A 22276-nucleotide genomic window follows, 5' to 3' on the forward strand; every position below is an offset into this window, starting at 1 on the left:
GTATATTTTCTTTCTGTTAAATTCGTTAAAGAAGTTAAAGCTGCATTCTCACAGATTGAACGTTTTGACAACTTTTTTTTATTTTTTTGTCTTGGAACGAGCCAAGTTTTGCGAAAATCCATGGAAACCAGTGATATTAGACTGCTGACAAAAATAGATCGCAGATTTTTGTACTTAAGTTATTTTTTTTTTATGTTTTATGCATATTCCTAAACCGTTAGTTAAAACATTAATTTTCGAACGGAAATATGCAAATCTGCGCTCTGATCTTTTGTCAGCAATCTTTTATCATTGGTTTACAGATATTTACGCAAAATTTGCTCTCTCCAAGAGAAAAAAAAGTTGTAAAAACGGTATATCTGTGAGACTCTTGGAGAGTGCAGCTTAAACTGTTTTCTTTTTATCAAGACAATAGATCAAATGTTTTTAAACGCTATCGCTTTTGCCAAGGACACGGATATATCAACTTGATACAAGGATGTAATACATAACTTTCCTAAGCGTGGTATATAATAATGACCTTGTGTGTATTCAAAGTCATCTTACAATTGTTAAAACAGTTGAACGAGAAGCTTGCTTATATTATTGAGATTGTAACAATATTGGACATAATAGGAGTGTTCAGCTTCAGGTGCAGATGTGCGGTTATTAGCGCCTATGGCTGTGAACGGAATATCAGGAAAAATAGAAGGTAATATTTGTCTTTATATACCTGATTTTATGGATATTTTTTTTGAAAATATAAATAGTATTCATTTTAATGATGTGTATATATTTATGTGTATACATGCACATAACTTCAAAAGGTCAGGCCAACTCGAGAATTCTTACACATAGATAATGTATTTTAACGTCTTTAAAATTGGATAGTTTATTAGTCTCATCAATACAACATATATACATCACATAATTAATATACCTTAAAACATGCATTGCCACTCAGTGTGTGAGTTAGAAGAGTGCATACTTAAGAAATGGGTGTAAAAAATCGAGTATCACCCCGGTCAGACCGTATATGTAAGAGATTCAGCCTATTAATACGGCGAATCTAATGCAGCAGTCAATTGTAACCACGCCCCCTTCCCCCCACCCAGGCCCGGGAGTATACCGGGGATAGCCATGGAAATGGGCCGTGTTTTTACCTTCCAGGTGGCCCCGCAGTGCCAGGTGAATGCGGTGGTTTTGTCTTCGCGTCAAAAATAGCGGAGAAAAGGCCTTACCTAAGGTCCCTGAGGTGTAGGGACATTTGACGGAGATTTTACCAACAGTTTGTTCCCGCAGGGCGGGGATGTTACCCGGGCTTGGCTTGACCAAAAGTTAAAGTCCCCACTATTCCCCGGACTTTGGGGCCGTGGTTATAATTGACTGGTGCATAACGTCGGTCTATATGAAAATTATACGTCGAATTATTTGAAAAATACTGTCATCCCATTGGTTAAAAAGATTTAAACCATTATAGGTACATACTATAAGACGTGTCAAACATTTTCAAAAGAATAAACATCGTTCGTTGGTGATATGGTTAATCGTAGTTTATAGTTGAATTTTGCTATTGTATTTGAAAATTAAAACACTCTCCGTTTGGCACTTAATATCTTGTTTTACGACTGTTCGACTGCGCTAAACGCTTTTATTTCATGTGTTAAAAATAAGGTAAGCCATCATTCATTACGGTGCAAAGATGTGTCAGTGCATTTCAGATATTAACATCGATATTATTTCTTTAATGTTGTGCACGTTATGCCTCATGGGTCTGCGACCTTCTGGCTTAATATACATAAAACTTAAAACTATTTTGATTAACCATTATATAAATTTTGCATGGATTGTATTTTTGAATAACTGCATAATGACTCTACTAGTATAATATAATATATTAAAGGGAGGTGGTGAACAAAATTTGACTGTAATTGGTGCTGATCGTTAAAACCCAAATCAAAATACACGCATTTTAAGGAAAGACTATGCGAGGACTTATTCACCAACGTTTACACATTCTAGTCGTTGGTAAAAAGTATAAGAATATTCCATGGGCACTTGTGAACGTATAAGAACTGACTTTCAACAAATCTTACATTTTAGATATATTTACCGATATATTGAAATCTCTGAACAAGTCCCTTTTAACGATAGTATGCAAACTTGTAATGAATCCGTCCTCATTTACATTTGGAATAAAAAATGCAAGTTTAATATGCACATGAAGTATTTGCGCTATACGATGTACAAATGAGCTAGTCGTTTCATCCAGCAAATGGAAATAATGTTTAACATGGACGCTTGGGCAATCTTAACGAACAGTTATGTTTATGTTTATATCAGATATTCAAAGCATTCTGCACATGAATTCATTTATCATGAATAGATTAGTCGTCTGTGCAATTTTGTTGTTTTTCCATCACCTGTTACAAATTGTGTACGTAGTTTAGACCAATGTAGTTATGCAATATATTGGTAAATTAATGATTTGATTAACAAATCCCAGGGGCGGATCCATGATTTGACGTAAGAGGGGCGATACATAGGGGCGTAACCTTTTGTCCTGCGTCCCTCCTTCACGGAACCGAAGGGGGGATTGGCATACTCCACCAATATATTTTTAACAATTTCTTTTTTCTCATATATCGAATTTTAAAGAAAATTTGAAGGGGGTGCTAGAGGCGCCCCCACCCCCGATCCGCTAGTGATTTAAGTGTGGGAAATACCCCTAAATGGGTCTGGTCAGTCAGAGTGTCAATTGTGGAATTTTGTTAACGTATCAAAGGGTATAGAAACCTTACCATATAATTTTATATAGGTACCATTAATTTGCCGGACGGCATATTAACACAAACACGGTCTAGTTACGCCCCTGCTGCATCACAGAATATATTTACACAAACACGGTCTAGTTACGCCCCTTCTGCATTACAGAATATATTTTCACAAACACGGTCTAGTAACGCCCCTGCTGCATAACAGAATATATTTACACAAACACGGTCTAGTTACGCCCCTGCTGCATTACAGAATATATTTACACAAACACGGTCTAGTTACGCCCCTGCTGCATTACAGAATATATTTTCACAAACACGGTCTAGTTACGCCCCTGCTGCATTACAGAATATATTTACACAAACACGGTCTAGTTACGCCCCTGCTGCATTACAGAATATATTTTCACAAACACGGTCTAGTTACGCCCCTGCTGCATTACAGAATATATTACACAAACACGGTCTAGTTACGCCCCTGCTGCATTACAGAATATATTTACACAAACACGGTCTAGTTACGCCCCTGCTGCATTACAGAATATATTTACACAAACACGGTCTAGTTACGCCCCTGCTGCATTACAGAATATATTTATATTTACAGATGCCACAAATCACCTGGATGTGCTCAACTTGAAGTATGTGGTACGAGACTGGGTGGGGCCGTGGTGGAAGGGCGCCTGCTTCCGGAAGTTACGTCATAAATGCATCATCAATGACGTCACGTTGCGACTCAAGTCAGGGGAAATTACTGGCATTCTCGGAAACTCAGGTATGACCGGATGAATGGAAAACAACATATTGTCAAATGATACCTTTTGTAGGATTTGGTAGACACGTAATATCATTGAGAGAGACTAATTTCCGGCCCACGAATATTTGAATTTTAAATGCTTAGTGGTCCCATATTATTTTGGCATCATTTCAAACAGTTTTGTGTGAATAAAAGGAAAATGTAATTTAAATATTTACCGAAAATCTCGGGCGAATAGCTGACTGTACGCAAATACGCAGTTACGTAATGAAATTTTGACAGGTCCAAGTTTTTGTCATACCAAAAATCCCGAATTTGAAATATAGGGATGAAGGGGTTAATATGCTGTCCGGCATCGATCTGTGTAATTCCAAATATGCACTAGCTACTCGCCTGAATATTATACCAAGTTTGTTTGGCCCTCAACGATTGTAAAATGTGTCATATACGTCCGATTTCAGCCGCCATAAAGGGCAAATATACACCATGTAATCACTTAATGCAAGAAGTACTTTCGTACCTATATTTCTTACCTATTTCTTTTACGTGCTCGGTGTAAAGCACCGATACACGGGGTACAACTTTCCTGGGTTAAACCAGTACTGAGTACACCACTTTTCCAAGCACTACCCTTTAAATGCCGAGCGCCAGGCAAGGGAGCTACTTGTACCAATTTTTAACGTCTTTTGGTATGACGCGGCCAGGGATCGAACCCACGACCTCCCGCTCCGTAGGCGGACGCTTAACCACTAGGCCACGGAGACGGTTACCTAAGCAAATACCTTAGAAAAGATACCAAAAAAAGTATGAAGTCATCTTGGGTGGTATTCAATATGCATCTTAAGTCACACTTATTGTCATGCTTCAGGAACTTCATTCCCTATATATGTTCGTTATTTATATCACGCGATCCGATACGCTACATCGTTCTTAGATCCAAAAACATGTAAGACCAATATTGAATACCAGCACAGGCATCAACATTTACCATTAAGGTTAATGGAGTTAACAGATAATTATCTTATTTACGGGCAGAATTCCCTAGGCTAACTAAAAAAGAGGCATTCGATTGCCTTAACAGAAATATGTAATTCATAGCCTTTCCAGAAAATGTAAATGCATTCTTGTTAGTTTGAGCAACAGTTACGTAACTACCATAATTAGCTTCGTAAAAATTAATATCTGCAGAATAACATCGGGGTTTAAACCACGAAGCATTAAGTCAGACACATTTTCATTACATCCATATATCTAAGGCCAACTAGAAATGATGTTTAGTGTGTCATGCACCGCCGCTTTCGAAGCCAGTTTCTCATGACGTTTAATCGGTTTTTAATAATTAACAAGCTTTAGTGAAAAAAATATTAAAAAAGGACAAATATAATTCAAAAACACACTCCTTCCTTAGAAACTATAGATTATATTTGCTTAAACCTTACATACTGCTTGATGAATATATAACATAATTAGTCTATACCTGGTATAGCATTTTCCTGCGTCCTTTGTACAATTGGCTTGGTGTTTCGTTCTAGGGTCTGGAAAGACGTCCCTGCTAGACGTCATAACATGCCGCGCTTCCGGCAAAGTGACTGGAGACGTCATTTACAATGGTACACGATGCACAAATAACGTCATTCAGAATCACGCCACCTACGTGATGCAAGCTGACCGTTTCCTGCCAAATCTTACCGTCCGAGAAACGTTAATATACAGCGCCAAACTCAGGCTGCCAGGATGCTCGACGTCAGAAGAAATAGAAAAGAGGGTAAATTTATTATACGTAATAATATGATTTTGGGCTCGAGGCGGTTTGTCAAATTCAATCAGATATTTAAGCACCATCAAGCGAAAAATATCTATTCAACTATTGTAAAAATTCACAGTGCAATGCAAAAATGATATCAGAACATAAACATAGATAACATAGATAATTATGTTTTTACTATTTAAGGTCACTGACGTGGTATTGGCAATGGGTCTAAAAGACGTCGCAGACACTCGCATTGGCGGAAGTATCATACGAGGTATTTCCGGCGGTGAACGGCGGCGTGTTACCATAGCGATACAACTCCTTAAAGACCCAGGTTCTTTCTTCTTTTTCGTCGTTGTTTTTGCTGTTGTTGTTGTTAATATCTTCTTCTTCTTCATCAGTTGTAATCGTAATTATTTTCTCTAAAATAATACCCATGAACGATTGGCTTATCGACTTTAAATATGACTGAAAAATACTATACTATGTAACTTATGTTTTGGGTCAAACATTTGTTTTATTTTAGATAGCATACTTCTAGACGAACCGACATCTGGCCTCGATAGCTATACCGCCCGCCATCTTGTTTCCAACCTGCGAGATCTCGCGAGACGCGGGAAAATAGTCATGCTTTCTCTCCATCAACCGAGTTCGGACATTTATTCGCTGCTGGACAGAATAGGAATTATGTCAAAGGGAGAATTCGTTTATTTCGGCTGTGCGAAAGGGATGGTGCAATATTTTACAGAAGTAGGGTACCCATGTGATAAATATACAAACCCGCTGGATAGATATGGTGAGTTGTGTGGTGGTCATACAAGGTAGCACTGTTTTCACAGTCATTTGATAGGAACGAACTCCTGCTTTGGTGTCATATGACCTGAAATACATTTAATGACATGTGTAGGTTAAATGTCACTAAATGTTGTTCAGGTCATCATTCGGAGCTCCTCTGCCATTTTTATCAACGATAAAAATAGCCGAGGAGTTCCGAATGTTCAGGTCATATGCCACCAAAGCATTAGTTCACTCCATTTAAATGACTGTGGTAGTCCTGGGCCTGTAGTCATTAAACGTTTATCGTACATCAGATTTAAGATTATGTGACCATGCAGTCATGTCGACTTGCTAGTTATAACACGAAATGTCTCAATGGTTACGTCGGCGTATCTAGTTAATTAGTGGACAAGTCGACAGCACTTTAAAACTGCATAATTACGTCATCAGTGTATGCTATTTGCGCTTTTATGTAAATGATATACTCTTATCAAAGCTGCACTCTCACAGATTGACCGTTTTAACAACTTTTATTTCAAAGTTTTGTCTTTGAATAAGCCAATCGTTTCGTAAATGTTTGGAAACCAGTGATATTATACTGATGACGACAACAAAGAACAGATCGCAGTTTGTTCTTGTTTATGATTGAAGATTGATGTTTTATGCCGATAAACTCCTCATTGTTTCTAATACATAAAACATCAATTTTCGACCCTAAAAATGAAAAAAATGCTATCTGATTTTTTGTCAGCAGTCTTATATCACTGGTTTCCAGACAAAAACGAAACATTACGCTCATTCCAAGACAAAACAAAATAAAAAATAAATTGTCAAAACGCTCAATCTGTGAGAGTGCACCTTTAAATGGCTTAATTTTAGAAAGTATTTTGAAACATCGACGATATAGGAATATATGTCGTAGTTGCAGTAACCTCAGAGTAAATGGCGATGATGGCAAATTCAAATACTGTGAAATAAATGCAATACCATGTCTTCAGTTTCAATGATTAAATCGAGAACTAGTATTTAACAAGTAATAGATACTAATAGCTATTGTGGTATTTACCGAGTTTTATGTGCACATTAAGGATAACCTAGGTTTGTGACTAAATTGGATTTGCCCGTAAAGAGTGTTAATAAAAGATGGGTTAATCGGTGTTGGACCATCGGTACGTATGAAATAAAAAAAGAGAGCAAAACTGGCTAGCAAGTCGAGTAAATCCATTGCACTAGCGGCTTAAGACGGGGGCGCATCCGCCGCACACACCCTCTAAAATGGTTAAAAGTTTACTTTTTTATAACCTGGAATGCAATATTTCTAAATATTTCCTGGGGACGGCTTTATGCCCCTATCAACCCGTTAAAACCATGAATTGTTCTTTTTTGGGGGAACCGAGTGTACGTTCTACGTCCCCTCTAAAGCAAAATACTGGATCCGCCCCTGCATTGCTAACAAAAAGATGGGTTAATCGATATTTGTCAATCGATTCATCTGCCAAAGGGCACTGTTGGATTAACTACTCGAGGAAAACGGTGGAGCAAGTCGAGTTAATCCATTGCTGATATAAGATGGGTTAATCGATTTTGGACCATCGATTCACCTGCCAAAGAGAATTATCGCGTTAGCTACACGAGTCAACCGGGCGAGCAAGTCGAGTCCATTGCGTTAGCTACACGAGTCAACCGGGCGAGCAAGTCGAGTCCATTGCGTTAGCTACACGAGTCGACCGGGCGAGCAAGTCGAGTCCATTGCGTTAGCTACACGAGTCAACCGGGCGAGCAAGTCGAGTCCATTGCGTTAGCTACACGAGTCAACCGGGCGAGCAAGTCGAGTCCATTGCGTTAGCTACACGAGTCAACCGGGCGAGCAAGTCGAGTCCATTGCGTTAGCTACACGAGTCAACCGGGCGAGCAAGTCGAGTCCATTGCGTTAGCTACACGAGTCAACCGGGCGAGCAAGTCGAGTCCATTGCGTTAGCTTCACGAGTCGACCGGGCGAGCAAGTCGAGTCCATTGCGTTAGCTACACGAGTCAAACGGGCGAGCAAGTCGTTTAAATATGTTACTGATATAAGATGGGTTAAAAGATAAAGGACATTCGACATATCTGCCAAAGAGCACTGCCAGGTTAGCTACTGGAGTAAAACGGGTTATTAAAACTTACGTTGTAAGAAATTGTCGTAAACCTCACAAAGGGCACGCCGGGACACCACACCATACATTCCATACTTCTGGAGACCTCCCCATGGGGTTTTACTAAAATACGCAGTGTATTTTGAAATCATGAAAATGATCGTTACAACCCGATACTAGCGAAATGTTAGCAATGCCAAAGGCACCAATTGTGTCGAACATTACCATACTTTTCTCACACCTCAGATAAGTAGATCCAAAAATTTAACCATGCTAGAAAATTTGCCCACGGGCAAAGATAAAACAAGTACCCGTATGGAACTCCTTTTTAGTGGTCATCACATTGTAATTACCTCCCTTGTTAAAGACTGTCGTCTGTAGCATATTAGAAACTTTGTTTGTGGCAATATTTAGAATGCCTTTTAATTATTTCTCGCTTCAAATGTCACCATAACATTTTTTTCACGCACCTTTCAAGAAATTATGCTTCACTCTTCTCAGAACTATTTCAAGACCGATTTGACTATTAACATAATCTGAATCACTGCGCGCATATCCATGACAACCACGTGTTATCACATATCCATATGCATTTATTTTCACTACGCACAAAAGAGTTCCAGCAAAAATACATTTTTACTTCATTTTGTTAAACTGAGGTGGGAGAAAAAGCATCTACTATAGCCCCCCCGTGTAAGAAAGGTTCATCACAAACCTCTCGGAGGGTGTTTTGCGGAAACGAGGTTTACCTTCGCTCGGGTCGGGATGAACCTATCTTGCACTCTCGGCCATGGAAGATACTTATATTCTCCCACCTCAGATAAGAAGATCCAATAATTTAACCATGCTAGAAATTCTTTTCTTGCCCACGGGCGAAGATAAAATTCACGTAAGGAACTCCTTGGTCGCCACATTGTACTTATACCTCCCTTGTTGAAAACTGTCGTCTGTAGCATCATGGAAACTTTGTCTTGTGGCAATATTTAGAACGCTAATTAATTATTTCTCGCTTCAAATGTCACCATAAAAAAGTTTGCACGTACCTTTCAAGAAATAATGCTTCACTCTCCTTAGAACTATTTAAGGACCGATTTGACTATTAACATAATCTGAATCACTGCGCGCATATCCATGACAACCACGAATTATCGCATATCCACGCAATTATTTTCAGTAAGCATAAAAGAGTTCCAGCAAAGAAACACAATTTTACTTAATTTTGTTTAATTGAGTTGGAAGATAAAGCATCTACCATAGCCGCTCGTGTAAGATAGGTTCATCCCGACCTTCGCGCAGGGTGTTTTTCGTAAACCTCTTTTCCGCAAAACACCCTACGCTCGGGTCGAAATGAACCTATCTAACACCCTCGGCCATGGAAGATACTTATACTCCCTAATAAATTTATTTAAAAGATTCTAGTCGACGTTGAAAGTATCGGATGGTTGAACAACGACTCGGACATTCAACTCGATATCGAAAACTCCCGAAGCTAACCGAGTCAAAGTCACGAATTTTGTCGAACATTGCCGAGTATAAGTAACAATTAAAATTAACCTTAATTAACCATATTGCAGTTAAAGTTACAAACATAGACCAACTGGATAATAGGTTTCTGTGCAAGTTCGGTTACTTCAGTCGTTCGTCTTACTATAAATAATCCGTAAATTTTCCGAATTCCTCCGAACATTACCGAGCCAATGAAATTCCATTTTAGTTGATGTGGCGAGTATGGACCGCCGGGACAAAGATTCAGAAATTCAGAGCCTTATTCGAGTGGAACGGTTGGTTAAAATATTGAAAACTTCTCGGCTACAGCTTGGGACATTCCGGAGGATCTCTGACGACTTCCGGCGAGGACCGCGTGCCGGAAATAGGGAAGCGGTAGAGCGCCCGGGCTCCGCTCGGGTGTTAGTCACTGTTATTAGGTAAAACTAGCCATGATTTTCACTTAAATATGTATATATAAACTATTCTAATTTATTCTAACATACGGGTATTTATTTATATCTTAAACCAAACCCTTGTTATTAAAATTGTCATTGACAACATGATACAAAACAGTCACGTGACACACACCTGCGTGATTGAAATTGAAATTGTACATTCTGGCTGAAGCGCTACACAGGGGCAGGGTTCGTTTTTATGACGACCCCCCATGACCACGCCCCTCCCCCTCCCCATTTGTTTTTTAGAAAAAAAACAAATCCGAGTCTTATTAATGTTAATAATGATGGGGGAAATGAAACTAGTGATAACTTTTAATATTTTTTTTATAAACTTTGTATATTTTTTAATGTATCACTAGTAACATTTCCCCCATCAGCCTGGGATTTAAAAAAATCGAGGGAGGGACGTGGTCATAGGGTGGTGTTATAACAACGTACTCTGCCCCTGTGCATAAATTCAATAACGCGGTTTGTGGGGGCAGTAATTATTTCTTGTTTTATTCCAAGCTCCTTTTCATCCCACAGGCGGATGTATCGGAACCTATTCCGTGACCGTGCAGACTATATGCTACGGTTCTTCTTCCTCCCGGCTTTCTGTATAATGATTATCGCATTCATGGGCCGCATTGGTACGGAGCCGAGCAGCGTTCAGAACCGGATGGGGATGCTGTATTTGACATGCGCGTTCGCCCCGTATGTGTCCATACTCAACGCTTCAGCCTTATGTGAGTAATATGGAATCATATATTAAGGTAAAACTGCGATAACTCGAGGACGCGAACCAGGGGCCGTATTCAATAAGCATCTTAGTAAAAAATTTCAACTAAGTAAAAAATTACCAATTTGATTAAGTTAATATATGGAATAGCAACATTACAACCTATAATACCAATAATACCAATACCATGTCGCATGTAAAAAGAACATTAGAACTGGGCAAAATTAGCGGAATTAAAGGCCTTCCGCAGTTTAAAAGTCGTTCAAAAGGACCAAATAACAAAATATAAAAACATATCTTTTTTATCTAGTTTTCGGGTTCAATATTTAGCAAGCATAATACATATATCCATTGCAACATGTTTAGGTGTAGGAGTTGAGCAAATTTTACAAAATATCATTCTATCAGACTTTCAAAGAAAAAGCATTTGCATTTCGAAATTCGATGATTGTCAAAGAAATAATAACATTCTTCTCGATATAAATTTGACTTCTTTCACAAAGCTATGAAGTAAACTTTTTTATTGTAAAGGAGACAAAATCTTCCTAAATTAAATACTTAATGCCTAGTGTTTTCCAACATTGTGAACTTTTCAACCTATGTTTTCTATAAATACAGTACTTAAAGCACGCGGTTTGCAGTAAATCGCGGACCACCGTGGTGCGAATTGTCTGCGGAGGATAAATATGCAACCCCACGCCGCGCGTCCCTCAACGATATTAAGAAATTCCTCTCAGATAAAGTCCTGCAATTCTTCGCGCCGCAACGTCATTGCAGACATTGCAAAAAACACACTGTCTGTTAGTTATCACAACAACTGAATATTCAGATGTTTCTTGATTTCACCCCATTTTATTGCTTTTTTTCCACTTCCTTACTTTCGATAAACATCAAGAATTATAAGGTGAACTAGTCAATTATTTACAAACTTCAGAGAATTAATTTAAACAAATTTTCCTAAATTAGTTCCTAGCATCCGAGACCAGTATTTCCGGGAGCGACGAGACGGGTTGTATGGCGCCCTGACCCTCCTGTTGGCTTATACCGTCCATGTATTACCGTGCCACGTCGTGTCTTCCGTCCTCTTCAGTGCCATAGTTTACTGGTAAGTGGATTGCAAGCGATCACATACGACGATCCATTCGGAACTCATCGGCCATTTCCCATTGAAAACAACCCCGGATGTACATCATTAGAAGTAGTTCGTAAAAAAATATATAATAGCATTTATTAATGATGGTGTTTAACGTGTATTTATTTTACCTAAGATTAAATTGATTGTCAGGGAAGTGTATTGTCGTATAATTAAGAAAGATTCTCAAGAGTAAAGCCATAAAGTTAATCTGCTATATTCAAATTACTACGCGATCTACTTGCAGCGTAGTTAAAATTAAAATAATTCTTACACTGTAAACCGTCCATATACATCCGAGGTTGTTTTCGATTGAAAATGGCCGAAGTATTCCGAATGACGAAGCTCATTTCTATAAAACCACAACGAAGTATTTAATATAACAGAACAGATCGGACATTTTTTATTAAGACTTATACAACAATCATATATTAGTATATGAACTGCAACAGGATCATCCCCAACACGGTTTAATTTGGCCTGTTCTATAGCCTGTCTCTAGTGGGGCGGTACGTACCCAGCAGGCACAACAACGTTGAAGCAACGTTGAAACAACGGTTATCCTTCAACGTTGAGAAAAGGTTGAACTATGGTTGTATTTGAAAGTTGTATTGCCGTTGTGATTTCAACGTTGAAACAACGTTGCGGTTTAAACGTTGAAACAACAATAAAATTGCTCTTCTTGCTAATATCCCATCAACCGGTCTGGATAAAATTCCTCATTTAGCTTAAATTAATTTGTGTTGAAGTCACACTTTGGGATGTGACGGGGTCAATCCATAATGCAGTCATTATAGGGCAATGACAGGCCTTTATAAACTGAACCACAACAACAACAACAACAGCAACAACAACAACAACAACAACCATTCAAAATTAAAACGGTCAATCCACAAATTATATACGGGTGTCTTTCTCAGTTGAGGAGTTATTGTTTGACATTTTTGATATACAATACACATGTAATAACTGTTATACCAATGCTTCCGATGTGACTTACAGGAGCACGGGGCTTCATCCAGGCCAACTCCAGTTCATCCGGTTTACCGCCGTGGTGTTCCTAAACTGTCTCTGGTCGGAGCTGCACACTGCAGCCTTCCATGGCATCTTCCTGTCCGCCAACTTGGCCCAGGCCGTCACTGGACTCTGTCTTTCAAGCTACTCTTTGGTGGCCACTGGATTTTTAAAGTAAGCTTTTTTTCAAGGTTTGTGAGACGCTTTGTAAGCTGTAAGGTGTTTAAGTTAGATGCATCGTCGGATTATACGTAACAGAACAGATACAGATACAGATTATCATGACTGACCCATCGACCGATGAATAGAGAGTAGCGGAATTGGGCGCACGTCGATGTCCGAAAAATATCGGAGTGATGATCGCCATACCCCCTCCCCCTCCGCCTCTCGCAATGGTATTTCCATGGGCATTTATAAGAACGATTTAGCTGTTTATACACGCCAGTTTAAAACTGTTTCAATAATAAACAAACTAACACAAACAAATACTTTGATAACATATTTTTTGCCAACAGTTAAAAGTATGCACGATGTGTGTATATATTTCTATTATACATATACCTAAATAATTCAGTTCCCGTTGACCATATCATAGTGAAAACAGACACATTATCTATTGTTTCAGGGAGTTGAACTCCCTTATGAAACCCTTGCAGTGGGTCAGCAAAGGTCTTATCCAAAAATACTCCGCCGAACTTCTGGCTGCTAACGAGTTCCATGGTCTGCGGTTCGACTGCCCTGAGATTCAACTTTCTAACGTTACTTCTAACTTAAACGTCACGTATAATGGAGCTTATTTCTAAGTTAGGTATGACGTCACCATTGCGTCATATGTACTTCCGTTGTGTGGAAAGTTCTCAATAAAAAATAATGTTTTTATGACTGATAGACATGTTTTCACATGCTCAATACACTGTAAATCAAAAATATCATTATTCCTGAAACTTTTATACCTTGAGTATCTATTATTTCTTGATTTATCATTTAGAATAGAGATTTAAGCATAAACTGCTGCCCTATAGTTGAAAGGTCATTTTGGAAGAACTGTCATGGCGGAATGTGCAATTTTTAGAGTTTGTTTTTCAAGTGGAGAGATTTTTCTTAGGAATAACTTGACCCCCCCCCCCTTTTTATTGGCTTAAAAGGTAATTTAAAGCTTGTACTTTAAGAATATATATCTTTATCATAGTCTGCATTCGCTCGAAATGCCTTTAAATGTTGTCTAAAAATAATCATTTCACATTGAATTATAGAGGAAATGACAATGGTGGTGTGTAACCTAAGTTAAGCGTATACATATTAATTGTTTAGATTTTAAAACCTTGATTTTTAATCGTTAACTGTATTATCACGGTCTGTACTCAATTTACTTCGTAAACATATGATAATTATTAATTACACATATACCTGGCCAATTTCAATCAAAACAGTTATATTCTCTAGGTCCGTATTACAGAAGCATCTTAACATATATCAACTTAAGTGTACAATTTGGAATTGTTGTATTTCTTGAAATAAAACAACGATTTCTTTAACATGGAGTATTCATTTTTAAAAACATACGTTTCCATATTTTAATTGCAGAATATAGACTTAACAGAACATTCTTAAAACCAGTGAAATTAAACAGTTTAAATTCTTTCATATCAATATGGTGTGGGCCCACTCCCGGATAGTGAAATATGGTCAACATATGGACCATCATGGTCAACGTCGTGGTAACCATAAGATAACCTTCAGCTGAAAATTGGTTTCCGATCATTATATGAAAAACGCTTAGGCTTAGAGACCTCGAACTTGGTAGAGATCCGTCAAACATGACCAGTACGTAACTATTGTCATGTCAGTTGGTCAAAGGTCAAGGTCCTGGTGACCTTAAGCTAAAATCCGATTTCGTCCAATAACTGAAGAATGCTTATCTCCACGTACCTCAAACTTGGTATCCTGATTTATCTTCTTCCTTTTATCAGTAGTCATGTTTCAAAAACATTCGCGACGTCTTTGATACTTTGCATCAAAATTAGTCTTGTACATTTCTGAAAAACTGTTTTATGAAACACACGTCATCTTTTACAGTGCTACAGCCATGCATGGAAAGCGGTGACATTTTTCTTGACAAGAACTTCCCAGGTAGTGCTGACGTCATCGCAAGAAACTTTTATGTCGTTATCGCTTTTTGTGTAGGTACTTTCTTTGCAGCTGTTGTGTGCTTGGAAATCAGGGGAAACAGAAACTTGCATTAGTTTTGTGTTCATGAGTTAAATGCATCATGAATGTGTTTATGATTTGTTCCATCTATTCATTCATTTTCTATTTATTTATGATGGTGATATTTAATGTGCAACTTATGGTCATACATGAACGTTACTAAATCCATTCACTGTTATGGTCCGTTATTTATATCGAGCAATCCGATTAGCTACATCGCTCTTAAATCCAAATAAGATCAGTATTGACCCCAGGTCTTATGTTTCTACTTATGACATTGCGTCCAGCTCACATTGTTTTAAGGGACTGTTGTCAAAGTTCAAGGACATGTGATTGGATGTATTGTAAAAAAAGGACCACCTAGTACCATGAAAATATTTTTGGAAACAAATCAAAATCTCATGCCGGCATTATCATACATTATGATTATATGCACAGTAGAGCTAAATATTTGAAGAAAAGTAGTGATCTAAAAATCAAGTCCATTGCTGCTTCCCCAGGCATTCAGAAACTTGCTCAACTTCATAGTTTTATTTATTATCATTTTCACAGCAATTGCAATTTGTTTCGTTTTCATTTAATCGTACAATAATAAATTGTGACATGCGTGCAGCATGCGTGTGTGTTTTGTTATTTTGTTTGCAATGCAGTTTTTTATGAAGGTCATATAGTAAACAAATTAATAACTAATAAATATGTTTAAACAAGTTTTGTCAAATAGATGAATGAGTTATCTTTAACTAGTAAGTAAAGTTATTATTATTATAAACCAGCAATCTTAGAAAATCAAATATTTCGTGAGAATTTATTCGATGTATTTTGTGTTCATTTAGTATGTTTTGCATCTGATATCGTCATATGAAAATGATATTTGTCTAAAATATAACTTAATAAAACTTTATTCACAACATTTATAGAGATGTTTTAATTTTACGATATTTTAATATTCATTTTTATTTTTACAATTTTACATTCCTATTTTCATTGCAATCCCAATTATATAGCTATTCCAGAATCTCTTTTATAGTACAGAAACATCTTTATTTTATATAAATAAATATTACGAACATTTAACAGTGTTTCTGTTTTTCCATGACTTATGTTTATACCATTTACTGTTTTAAGTGGTCAACTATATATTGTGTCCAATGAGAAGGTATTTCTCAAGTTTTCTAATACAATTATTCAGTCAGCTGTTGTTGTTAGTAATCAGGTGAGGCGGTAGATATAAACAGTGGCTGCCCCAATAACTTGGTAGTTTACAAAATATAATATGGACCACTCAACATACTTGCAATCTCTAAGCATTACTAAAGTACTATATGGCTGTTGTAAAGAAATGCCCATACTTTCTTCACAGTTAAATTACTTAATTCAGATTCTTTGGTGTCATCAAATATGTCTTAATAATTTTAAGAATATTGCTATAATTTATCATTGTTTAGATGCGTTAACTGGAGCAGACCCAACATAGGGAAAATGATCTATTAGTCATGACCAACCTGCATACCAAGTTTGAAGTTTCTTGGTCCATCTATTAAGTTCCTGGGTCCAAGCGTTCTACAGTAATTGAGCGGAAATGAAGTGTGACATACAGACTGACTGACAGACGGACAGGGCAAAAACAATATGTATCCCCATAAAAAGGGGGAGACAAAATATAATTCCTAACATCATTGTAAATTTCCAAATTTATTTCATAGAAAATACAACAAGGTACAAAACACAAGGTAAACAAGTTTATCACAGACTGCATAAATAACTTTACTTCTCAGAAATTATTCAGCTAGCACATAATTAAAATAATTTGCTTAAGTTTGTCTATAAAGCATGAAGAAAAAACATTTATGGACGGATATTAATATCAGGAATTGTTTAAATAATTAAAACAGATCTGTTTGAACGATTTTGCCGGCAACAGTTTCAACAAGCAGATTTTAAACCTTAAATATTTTTTGGCCAGTACCATTATGTTCAACAAGCTTTAAAAGCTCGTTTTAAAAATACACTTTAAAAAAAGAAGAGTTTAAGATTCAACATCCGGGGTCTGTGGAGGGGGCTTGTAGAATGGGTCTTTAGGGGTCATCAGGTCGTTGATTTTCTGCATCACGTCATGTTCACGTTGGAGGGTCATTCGACTGAAGGAGTGCTCTGATCTGCGGCTTCTCTGCAAAAAATAGTTGTCATTTTTTCTCCAATGCCTGAGTAAGATGTATTGTAATAACAATTACATTTCTTTACATTTACAATATATGACAATTAATTATCTCTTTAAAGGGGCTATACATTCTATGATGAACTAGCGAAAAAAAGAGAAAATTGTCGAAAACTGTTATAAACTTGGTATCAATGTGTACAATTAATACATTCAAACTTACTAACTGAAGTACCACGTAGTTAACAATTAATTTATTTTTCGCAGTCTTTTCGTATTTTTCCATTAAAAAAGATTACCTAGTAGAATTCATTCTTATGCGTGATTGGCTAGTCGATGTTATCACGTGATATTATCAAGTTAGGTATATATCTTAAATATTCCTAATATATATCGTAAACCTTGGTAGAACAATGGATACAACACTGGACTGCAATTTTGGCGACCTCAGTTCAAACCTGGTCTCCGACTCGATTTTTTGTTTACTTTTTGGTATTTTTTTTACAATTATGATACTAAAGAGTAAAACATTTTATTAAATAATTGTCCTGAGATTTGTTACTGAAAAAATATTTTTTTGGGTGCCAATCACGTGTATAGTCCCTTTAAATGTTCAAAATAAAATAGATTAAAATGGATATTACTAACAAAAACAATTAGTCTTATGAACTTTAAGTTGATTTTTCTCACTCCAATAAGTTATTTCATTAATTTTAAGGTGACATTTTCTCTATTGAATAAGTAGTCTCATGAACTTTAAGTTGATATTTTCTATTACCAATAAGTAGTCTCATAAATTTAAAGTTGATATTTTCTCACTTCAATAAGTAGTCTCATGGACTTTAAGCGGAAGTTAAATTTACTCACACCAACAAGTAGTCTCATGGACTTTAAGCGGAAGTTAAATTTACTCACACCAACAAGTACGGTAGTCTCATGGACTTTAAGCGGAAGTTAAATTTACTCACACCAACAAGTAGTCTCAAGGACTTTAAGCGGAAGTTAAATTTACTCACACCAACAAGTAGTCTCATGAGTCCAGTGCCTCCGTGGCTGTCCAATGTCAAGGTCGCCTGGTATTGCATGGCCTTTAGAAGAGCTTCAAGGCCACTCTCCCCAATTGGATTACCTGGAGAAAGTAGGGCAACATAAGTTTTCATACAAAATATTTCAATCTTATCCCTCCAGTTAAATATGGAATATCATTGAAAATAGTAAAGTAAAAACTTATGTGTGAATTTCAGGTTAATAATTGACATGTTTCCTGGCACCCTAGCTTTCTGTCAATCAAGTCTCCATATTCAATATAATATATATTTAAAACCTACCAAATCTATTCCTATCATTCATGACTCCATATTTAAACTATCTATATCAAACTTACCCCAACTATTATTATCATTGATAATCAAACATACTAAAAATAATCATCGGTAACCACGGTACTTTCTTCTGTTACACTTCATTATAACATACCCAGAGAAAGTTAACTTGACAAAATCTTGTTTACATGAATATGAATGAGGCAGGGGTGACAACTCTTCTTCCAATGAAACAGAATGTCATAAATAAATACTCTTCAATAGCCCTCTACTGTCTATGGTCCCCGCAGGCGAGTGGTTTAAGTAGCTGATTTAAAATTTGTAGAAATCCGGCGAACTGAGTTCAATTAAAGCTTTAGCCAGAGCACATTTCTACAGGAAAACATTACTACGAGTGTCTGTGCATATGTAGATTTCCAGAGAGGTTTCCTTGTGGGACCAATGAAACTGCCTCAGTAATAATTCATGATTATGAGATTTTCCTACCCAAATCGCCTAGGGTACATTATAACGAAGCTTAGCGCAGTAGTGTATCCGAGTTTCTAAATATAGACTTACGGGTAAGGTTTAGGTTAATGAGCACCCTGTTTCCTGCCACCCACAACTGCCCATCAATCAAGTCACCTCCTTGTAGAAGTGGGTTTATAAACTCGGGACTGTCAGACGTCTGAAACAGTGTAAACACTTCGTTATAGTGGAAGATAATAAAATATTAATTCATAAGTTCAACATTATAGTGGATAAAAGAGTATCACTTAATTTGCCGATTCTCGAGCAAATCAAAGCTACACTTTTGTTACCCAGTCGGATGAAACATTCAAGAACAGTGCCTCAAATCAAATCAAAATCTTTATTTCCTCCTAAAAGGAGATATGCATAGATATGTACAAATATATATATCTAATTTCTAAAGCATTTCAAAGAAACATATCAGCAATGTGTAATTACAAATAAATAATAATAATAACTATTACAAATAACGTGTGACCATACATAATCCCAATTAGTGGGCATCGTCATCATACAGCAATACAATATGTTCGTAACAATTTACACACATGACAGACAGTCACTAATAAATTGGAACGATATCAGGAGAAAGTCCTTATTGTCATTATTGTCAAGCAGTGGCGCTAAAGGTGCACCCATCAGTTTCATAGTAAACATGGATTCGTCCAATTGAAGTATCTCTGATACAAACTCAATGCCGAAACATGAAATAGCGCACACATATTTAGTTCGCAATTCAGTTGTTGCTGCACATTCGCTGACTAGGTGAACAATTTTGTCCGTGGTTTGGACATTACAGATTTGACAAAGTGTTAGAGAGTCAAGTCGACAGCTGCGACACCATTGTTTTGCAACCTCGTGCATAATGTTTCTCTGAGCAGCACGACAACACGTCCTGTACACAACTGACGGAGCGATAGTTGGTTGTAAAATTCTGAAGCGAGCAAAGTCAGAGTCTGTCATAATTCTGTATCTCCACATTTCAGTCTCGTATCTATACACTAATTGCTTGACAGTTATTTTCCATACATACTTACTCGGCAATGTTGTCGGATTTACTAAAACATTGTTAATAACAGAATGAAGATCGTATTTACAGAGTGTGTTACAAATATCTGGAATAAAACCATACTCTATGGTAGTGTTACAAGATATGAATGACAAATATCTGCGTATAAAAATATTTCGACATGTACTTTTACAATCAAGGCTTAATATCTTGTGTAAAAACACAAGTTTCCTAATAATCACATCGCAGGTAAGCTTTTGCAGTCCAACCATTGCTTCACACATATCTGATCTTGTCGAAATATGAAAACCCTGTATTTTTTTAACAATGAAATGCTGAAATTTGTCAATAGTATACATGTTATGCGCAGTAAGGTTACACCATAATTCACAACCATAAAGAGCTATAGGCTTGATTATTTTCTTGTAAAGATCGGCGCTTACCAAAGGGTTCACTCCGAAAGGGTGTACACCCTGTGCAGCCATAGAAAAAAATGCATTTTTAGCCTTTTGCAGTCTTTCCTGAATTCTTAACGAAAACTTTAAATTGGAATCCTGTCTAATTCCTAAGTGGTTTACATTGACTGCTTGATCTATACATATATCTCCATAAAGGAGTCCTACAACTGGTATCGTCCTTTTACTTGTAAAGGCCACAACGCTTGATTTGGCTACGCTTATATCCATTTTCCAGTCTTTGCAATAAAAGTACACAATGTCTATTAACTTCTGGAGGTAAAGGGGGGTAACTGCAATCAGTGCTATATCGTCTGCGAATGATGGGTTACCTGCCTTGACTGACATGACACTGCTTCCGTAGTTACTGTTCTCGAGTGTGACGAGTAGTTCATTGATGTATACTAAATAGAAAAAAATTGACAAAACTCCTCCCTGCCGAACTGAGCGTTTAACGTTAATGGCCTTTGATGTACTCCCGTTTGTGCAAACTACGCATTTTTTAAGACTGCTGTATGATTGTATTATTAAGCGCAAGAGTTTTCCACATATTCCCAACTGTCCAAGTTTGTAAAATAGACCACTGTGCCACACCGAATCGAACGCAGCTTTCTGGTCGAGACAAGCGGTGTATGCATTACTGCCACTCTCAATCTGTGTATAAACTGTTTCCTGGAGGTTGAATGCAGTTGTAATGCAGCTAAGTCCTTTCTGGAAGCCTTGTTGCTGTGCCGACGGGAATGGTAAATAAGAGGTGGTCACATGGTTGTTAATTCTTGTCAGCAGTATCCGTCCAAATATTTTACAGGTACACGGAAGTAACGAGACAGGTCTATAGCTGTTAGGGTCGCTTTTAGTTTTACCCTTTCCTTTGTATATGGGAATAATTATGCTAGATTTCCATATATCTGGGACTTTCTCGTTACGTAACACAGAGTTAAAAAGCTTGATAAGCGCATTTCGAATAATCACGCCACCATGTATAATGTGTTCGTTGAGAACATTGTCTATTCCTGGCGATTTCTGTTTCTTAAGAGTATGTATAACGTGGTCTATTTCCTTGATTTCAATGTTTGCTAACAAGTTTGGGTTGTTTAAATTATCATTTGCGGCAAAAATATTTACGCAGTTTAGTGTTTCAATATCGTTTGATGAAAGCGGGTATTCCTGATCAAATACACTTTTGAAGTAATCCGGGAAGCCGTCTACCACTTTATCGTCACTGTACTTGGTGCCATCAATAATTAAATCACTGCAAATATCAGGACGCTTCCCACTTTAACGCTTTAGTGTTTTCCAAAATAACTTGTAGTCAAGTTCAGCGGTTTTGTTAAGCTCATCAAAGTAATTAGTTTCGCTCTCATCTTGCTTTTTCTTTTGTATGTTTCGAAAGTTTGCTTTGGCCTGTTTGTACTGTCGGTATGACACATGGTCATTCCCCCTTGGGCGCCCTGCCGCCATCCACATTCTACGCAGGCGCCTCGCGATGGTATGTGCGACCTTAACCTCCTTGCACCAGTAGGGTTTAGCCCTCTTGTTAAACTTACTGACCGGCAAACGACGCGCAGCACTGTGAAGCGCTTCTGTGATTTGGTTGAACAGTGAATATTTTAGCCATTCTGGTTTTTGAAAATA

General features: G+C 37.2%; 2 protein-coding genes across 3 annotated transcripts in view; one reads left to right on the forward strand and one right to left on the reverse strand.

Moving 5' to 3' along the window:
* Nucleotides 1-554: 554 nt before the first annotated feature.
* LOC128246483 (ATP-binding cassette sub-family G member 5-like) lies at nucleotides 555-16259 on the forward strand. 2 transcript variants are annotated; one of them, XM_052964705.1, is made up of 11 exons: nucleotides 555-691; nucleotides 3364-3531; nucleotides 5046-5278; nucleotides 5465-5597; nucleotides 5790-6059; nucleotides 9887-10097; nucleotides 10644-10843; nucleotides 11803-11941; nucleotides 12971-13156; nucleotides 13608-13790; nucleotides 15059-16259. In XM_052964705.1, the coding sequence occupies exons 1-10, from the start codon at nucleotides 658-660 to the stop codon at nucleotides 13783-13785; spliced, it is 1752 nt and encodes a 583-aa protein (XP_052820665.1). In that variant the 5' UTR covers nucleotides 555-657; the 3' UTR covers nucleotides 13786-13790; nucleotides 15059-16259. The 2 variants fall into 2 exon arrangements, with proteins under 2 accessions (XP_052820665.1, XP_052820666.1); XM_052964706.1 differs by lacking the exon at nucleotides 13608-13790.
* Nucleotides 16260-16923: 664 nt separating this feature from the next.
* LOC128246169 (leucine-rich repeat-containing protein 71-like) overlaps nucleotides 16924-22276 on the reverse strand; it is a 53958-nt gene continuing 48605 nt past the window's right edge. Inside the window, exons 7-9 of the mRNA XM_052964358.1 lie at nucleotides 19226-19334; nucleotides 18362-18474; nucleotides 16924-17357 (exon numbers count right to left, since the gene is read on the reverse strand). Of these exons, the coding sequence (XP_052820318.1) occupies nucleotides 17217-17357; nucleotides 18362-18474; nucleotides 19226-19334 (363 nt within the window). The 3' untranslated portion in view covers nucleotides 16924-17216. The remainder of the gene's footprint in view (nucleotides 17358-18361; nucleotides 18475-19225; nucleotides 19335-22276) is intronic.

This window comes from Mya arenaria, chromosome 9 (assembly GCF_026914265.1).
Source record: "Mya arenaria isolate MELC-2E11 chromosome 9, ASM2691426v1".
Taxonomy (NCBI): Eukaryota; Metazoa; Mollusca; class Bivalvia; order Myida; family Myidae; genus Mya; species Mya arenaria.

Excerpts from the sequence above, each read along its gene's own strand:
- LOC128246483 (XM_052964705.1), top strand. The coding sequence starts at position 658 with ATGGCTGTGAACGGAATATCAGGAAAAATAGAAG. Across the intron at positions 10,844-11,802 it reads ACTCAACGCTTCAGCCTTAT|TTCCTAGCATCCGAGACCAG; the intron begins GTGAGTAATATG and ends TTCCTAAATTAG. Across the intron at positions 11,942-12,970 it reads TTCAGTGCCATAGTTTACTG|GAGCACGGGGCTTCATCCAG; the intron begins GTAAGTGGATTG and ends TGTGACTTACAG.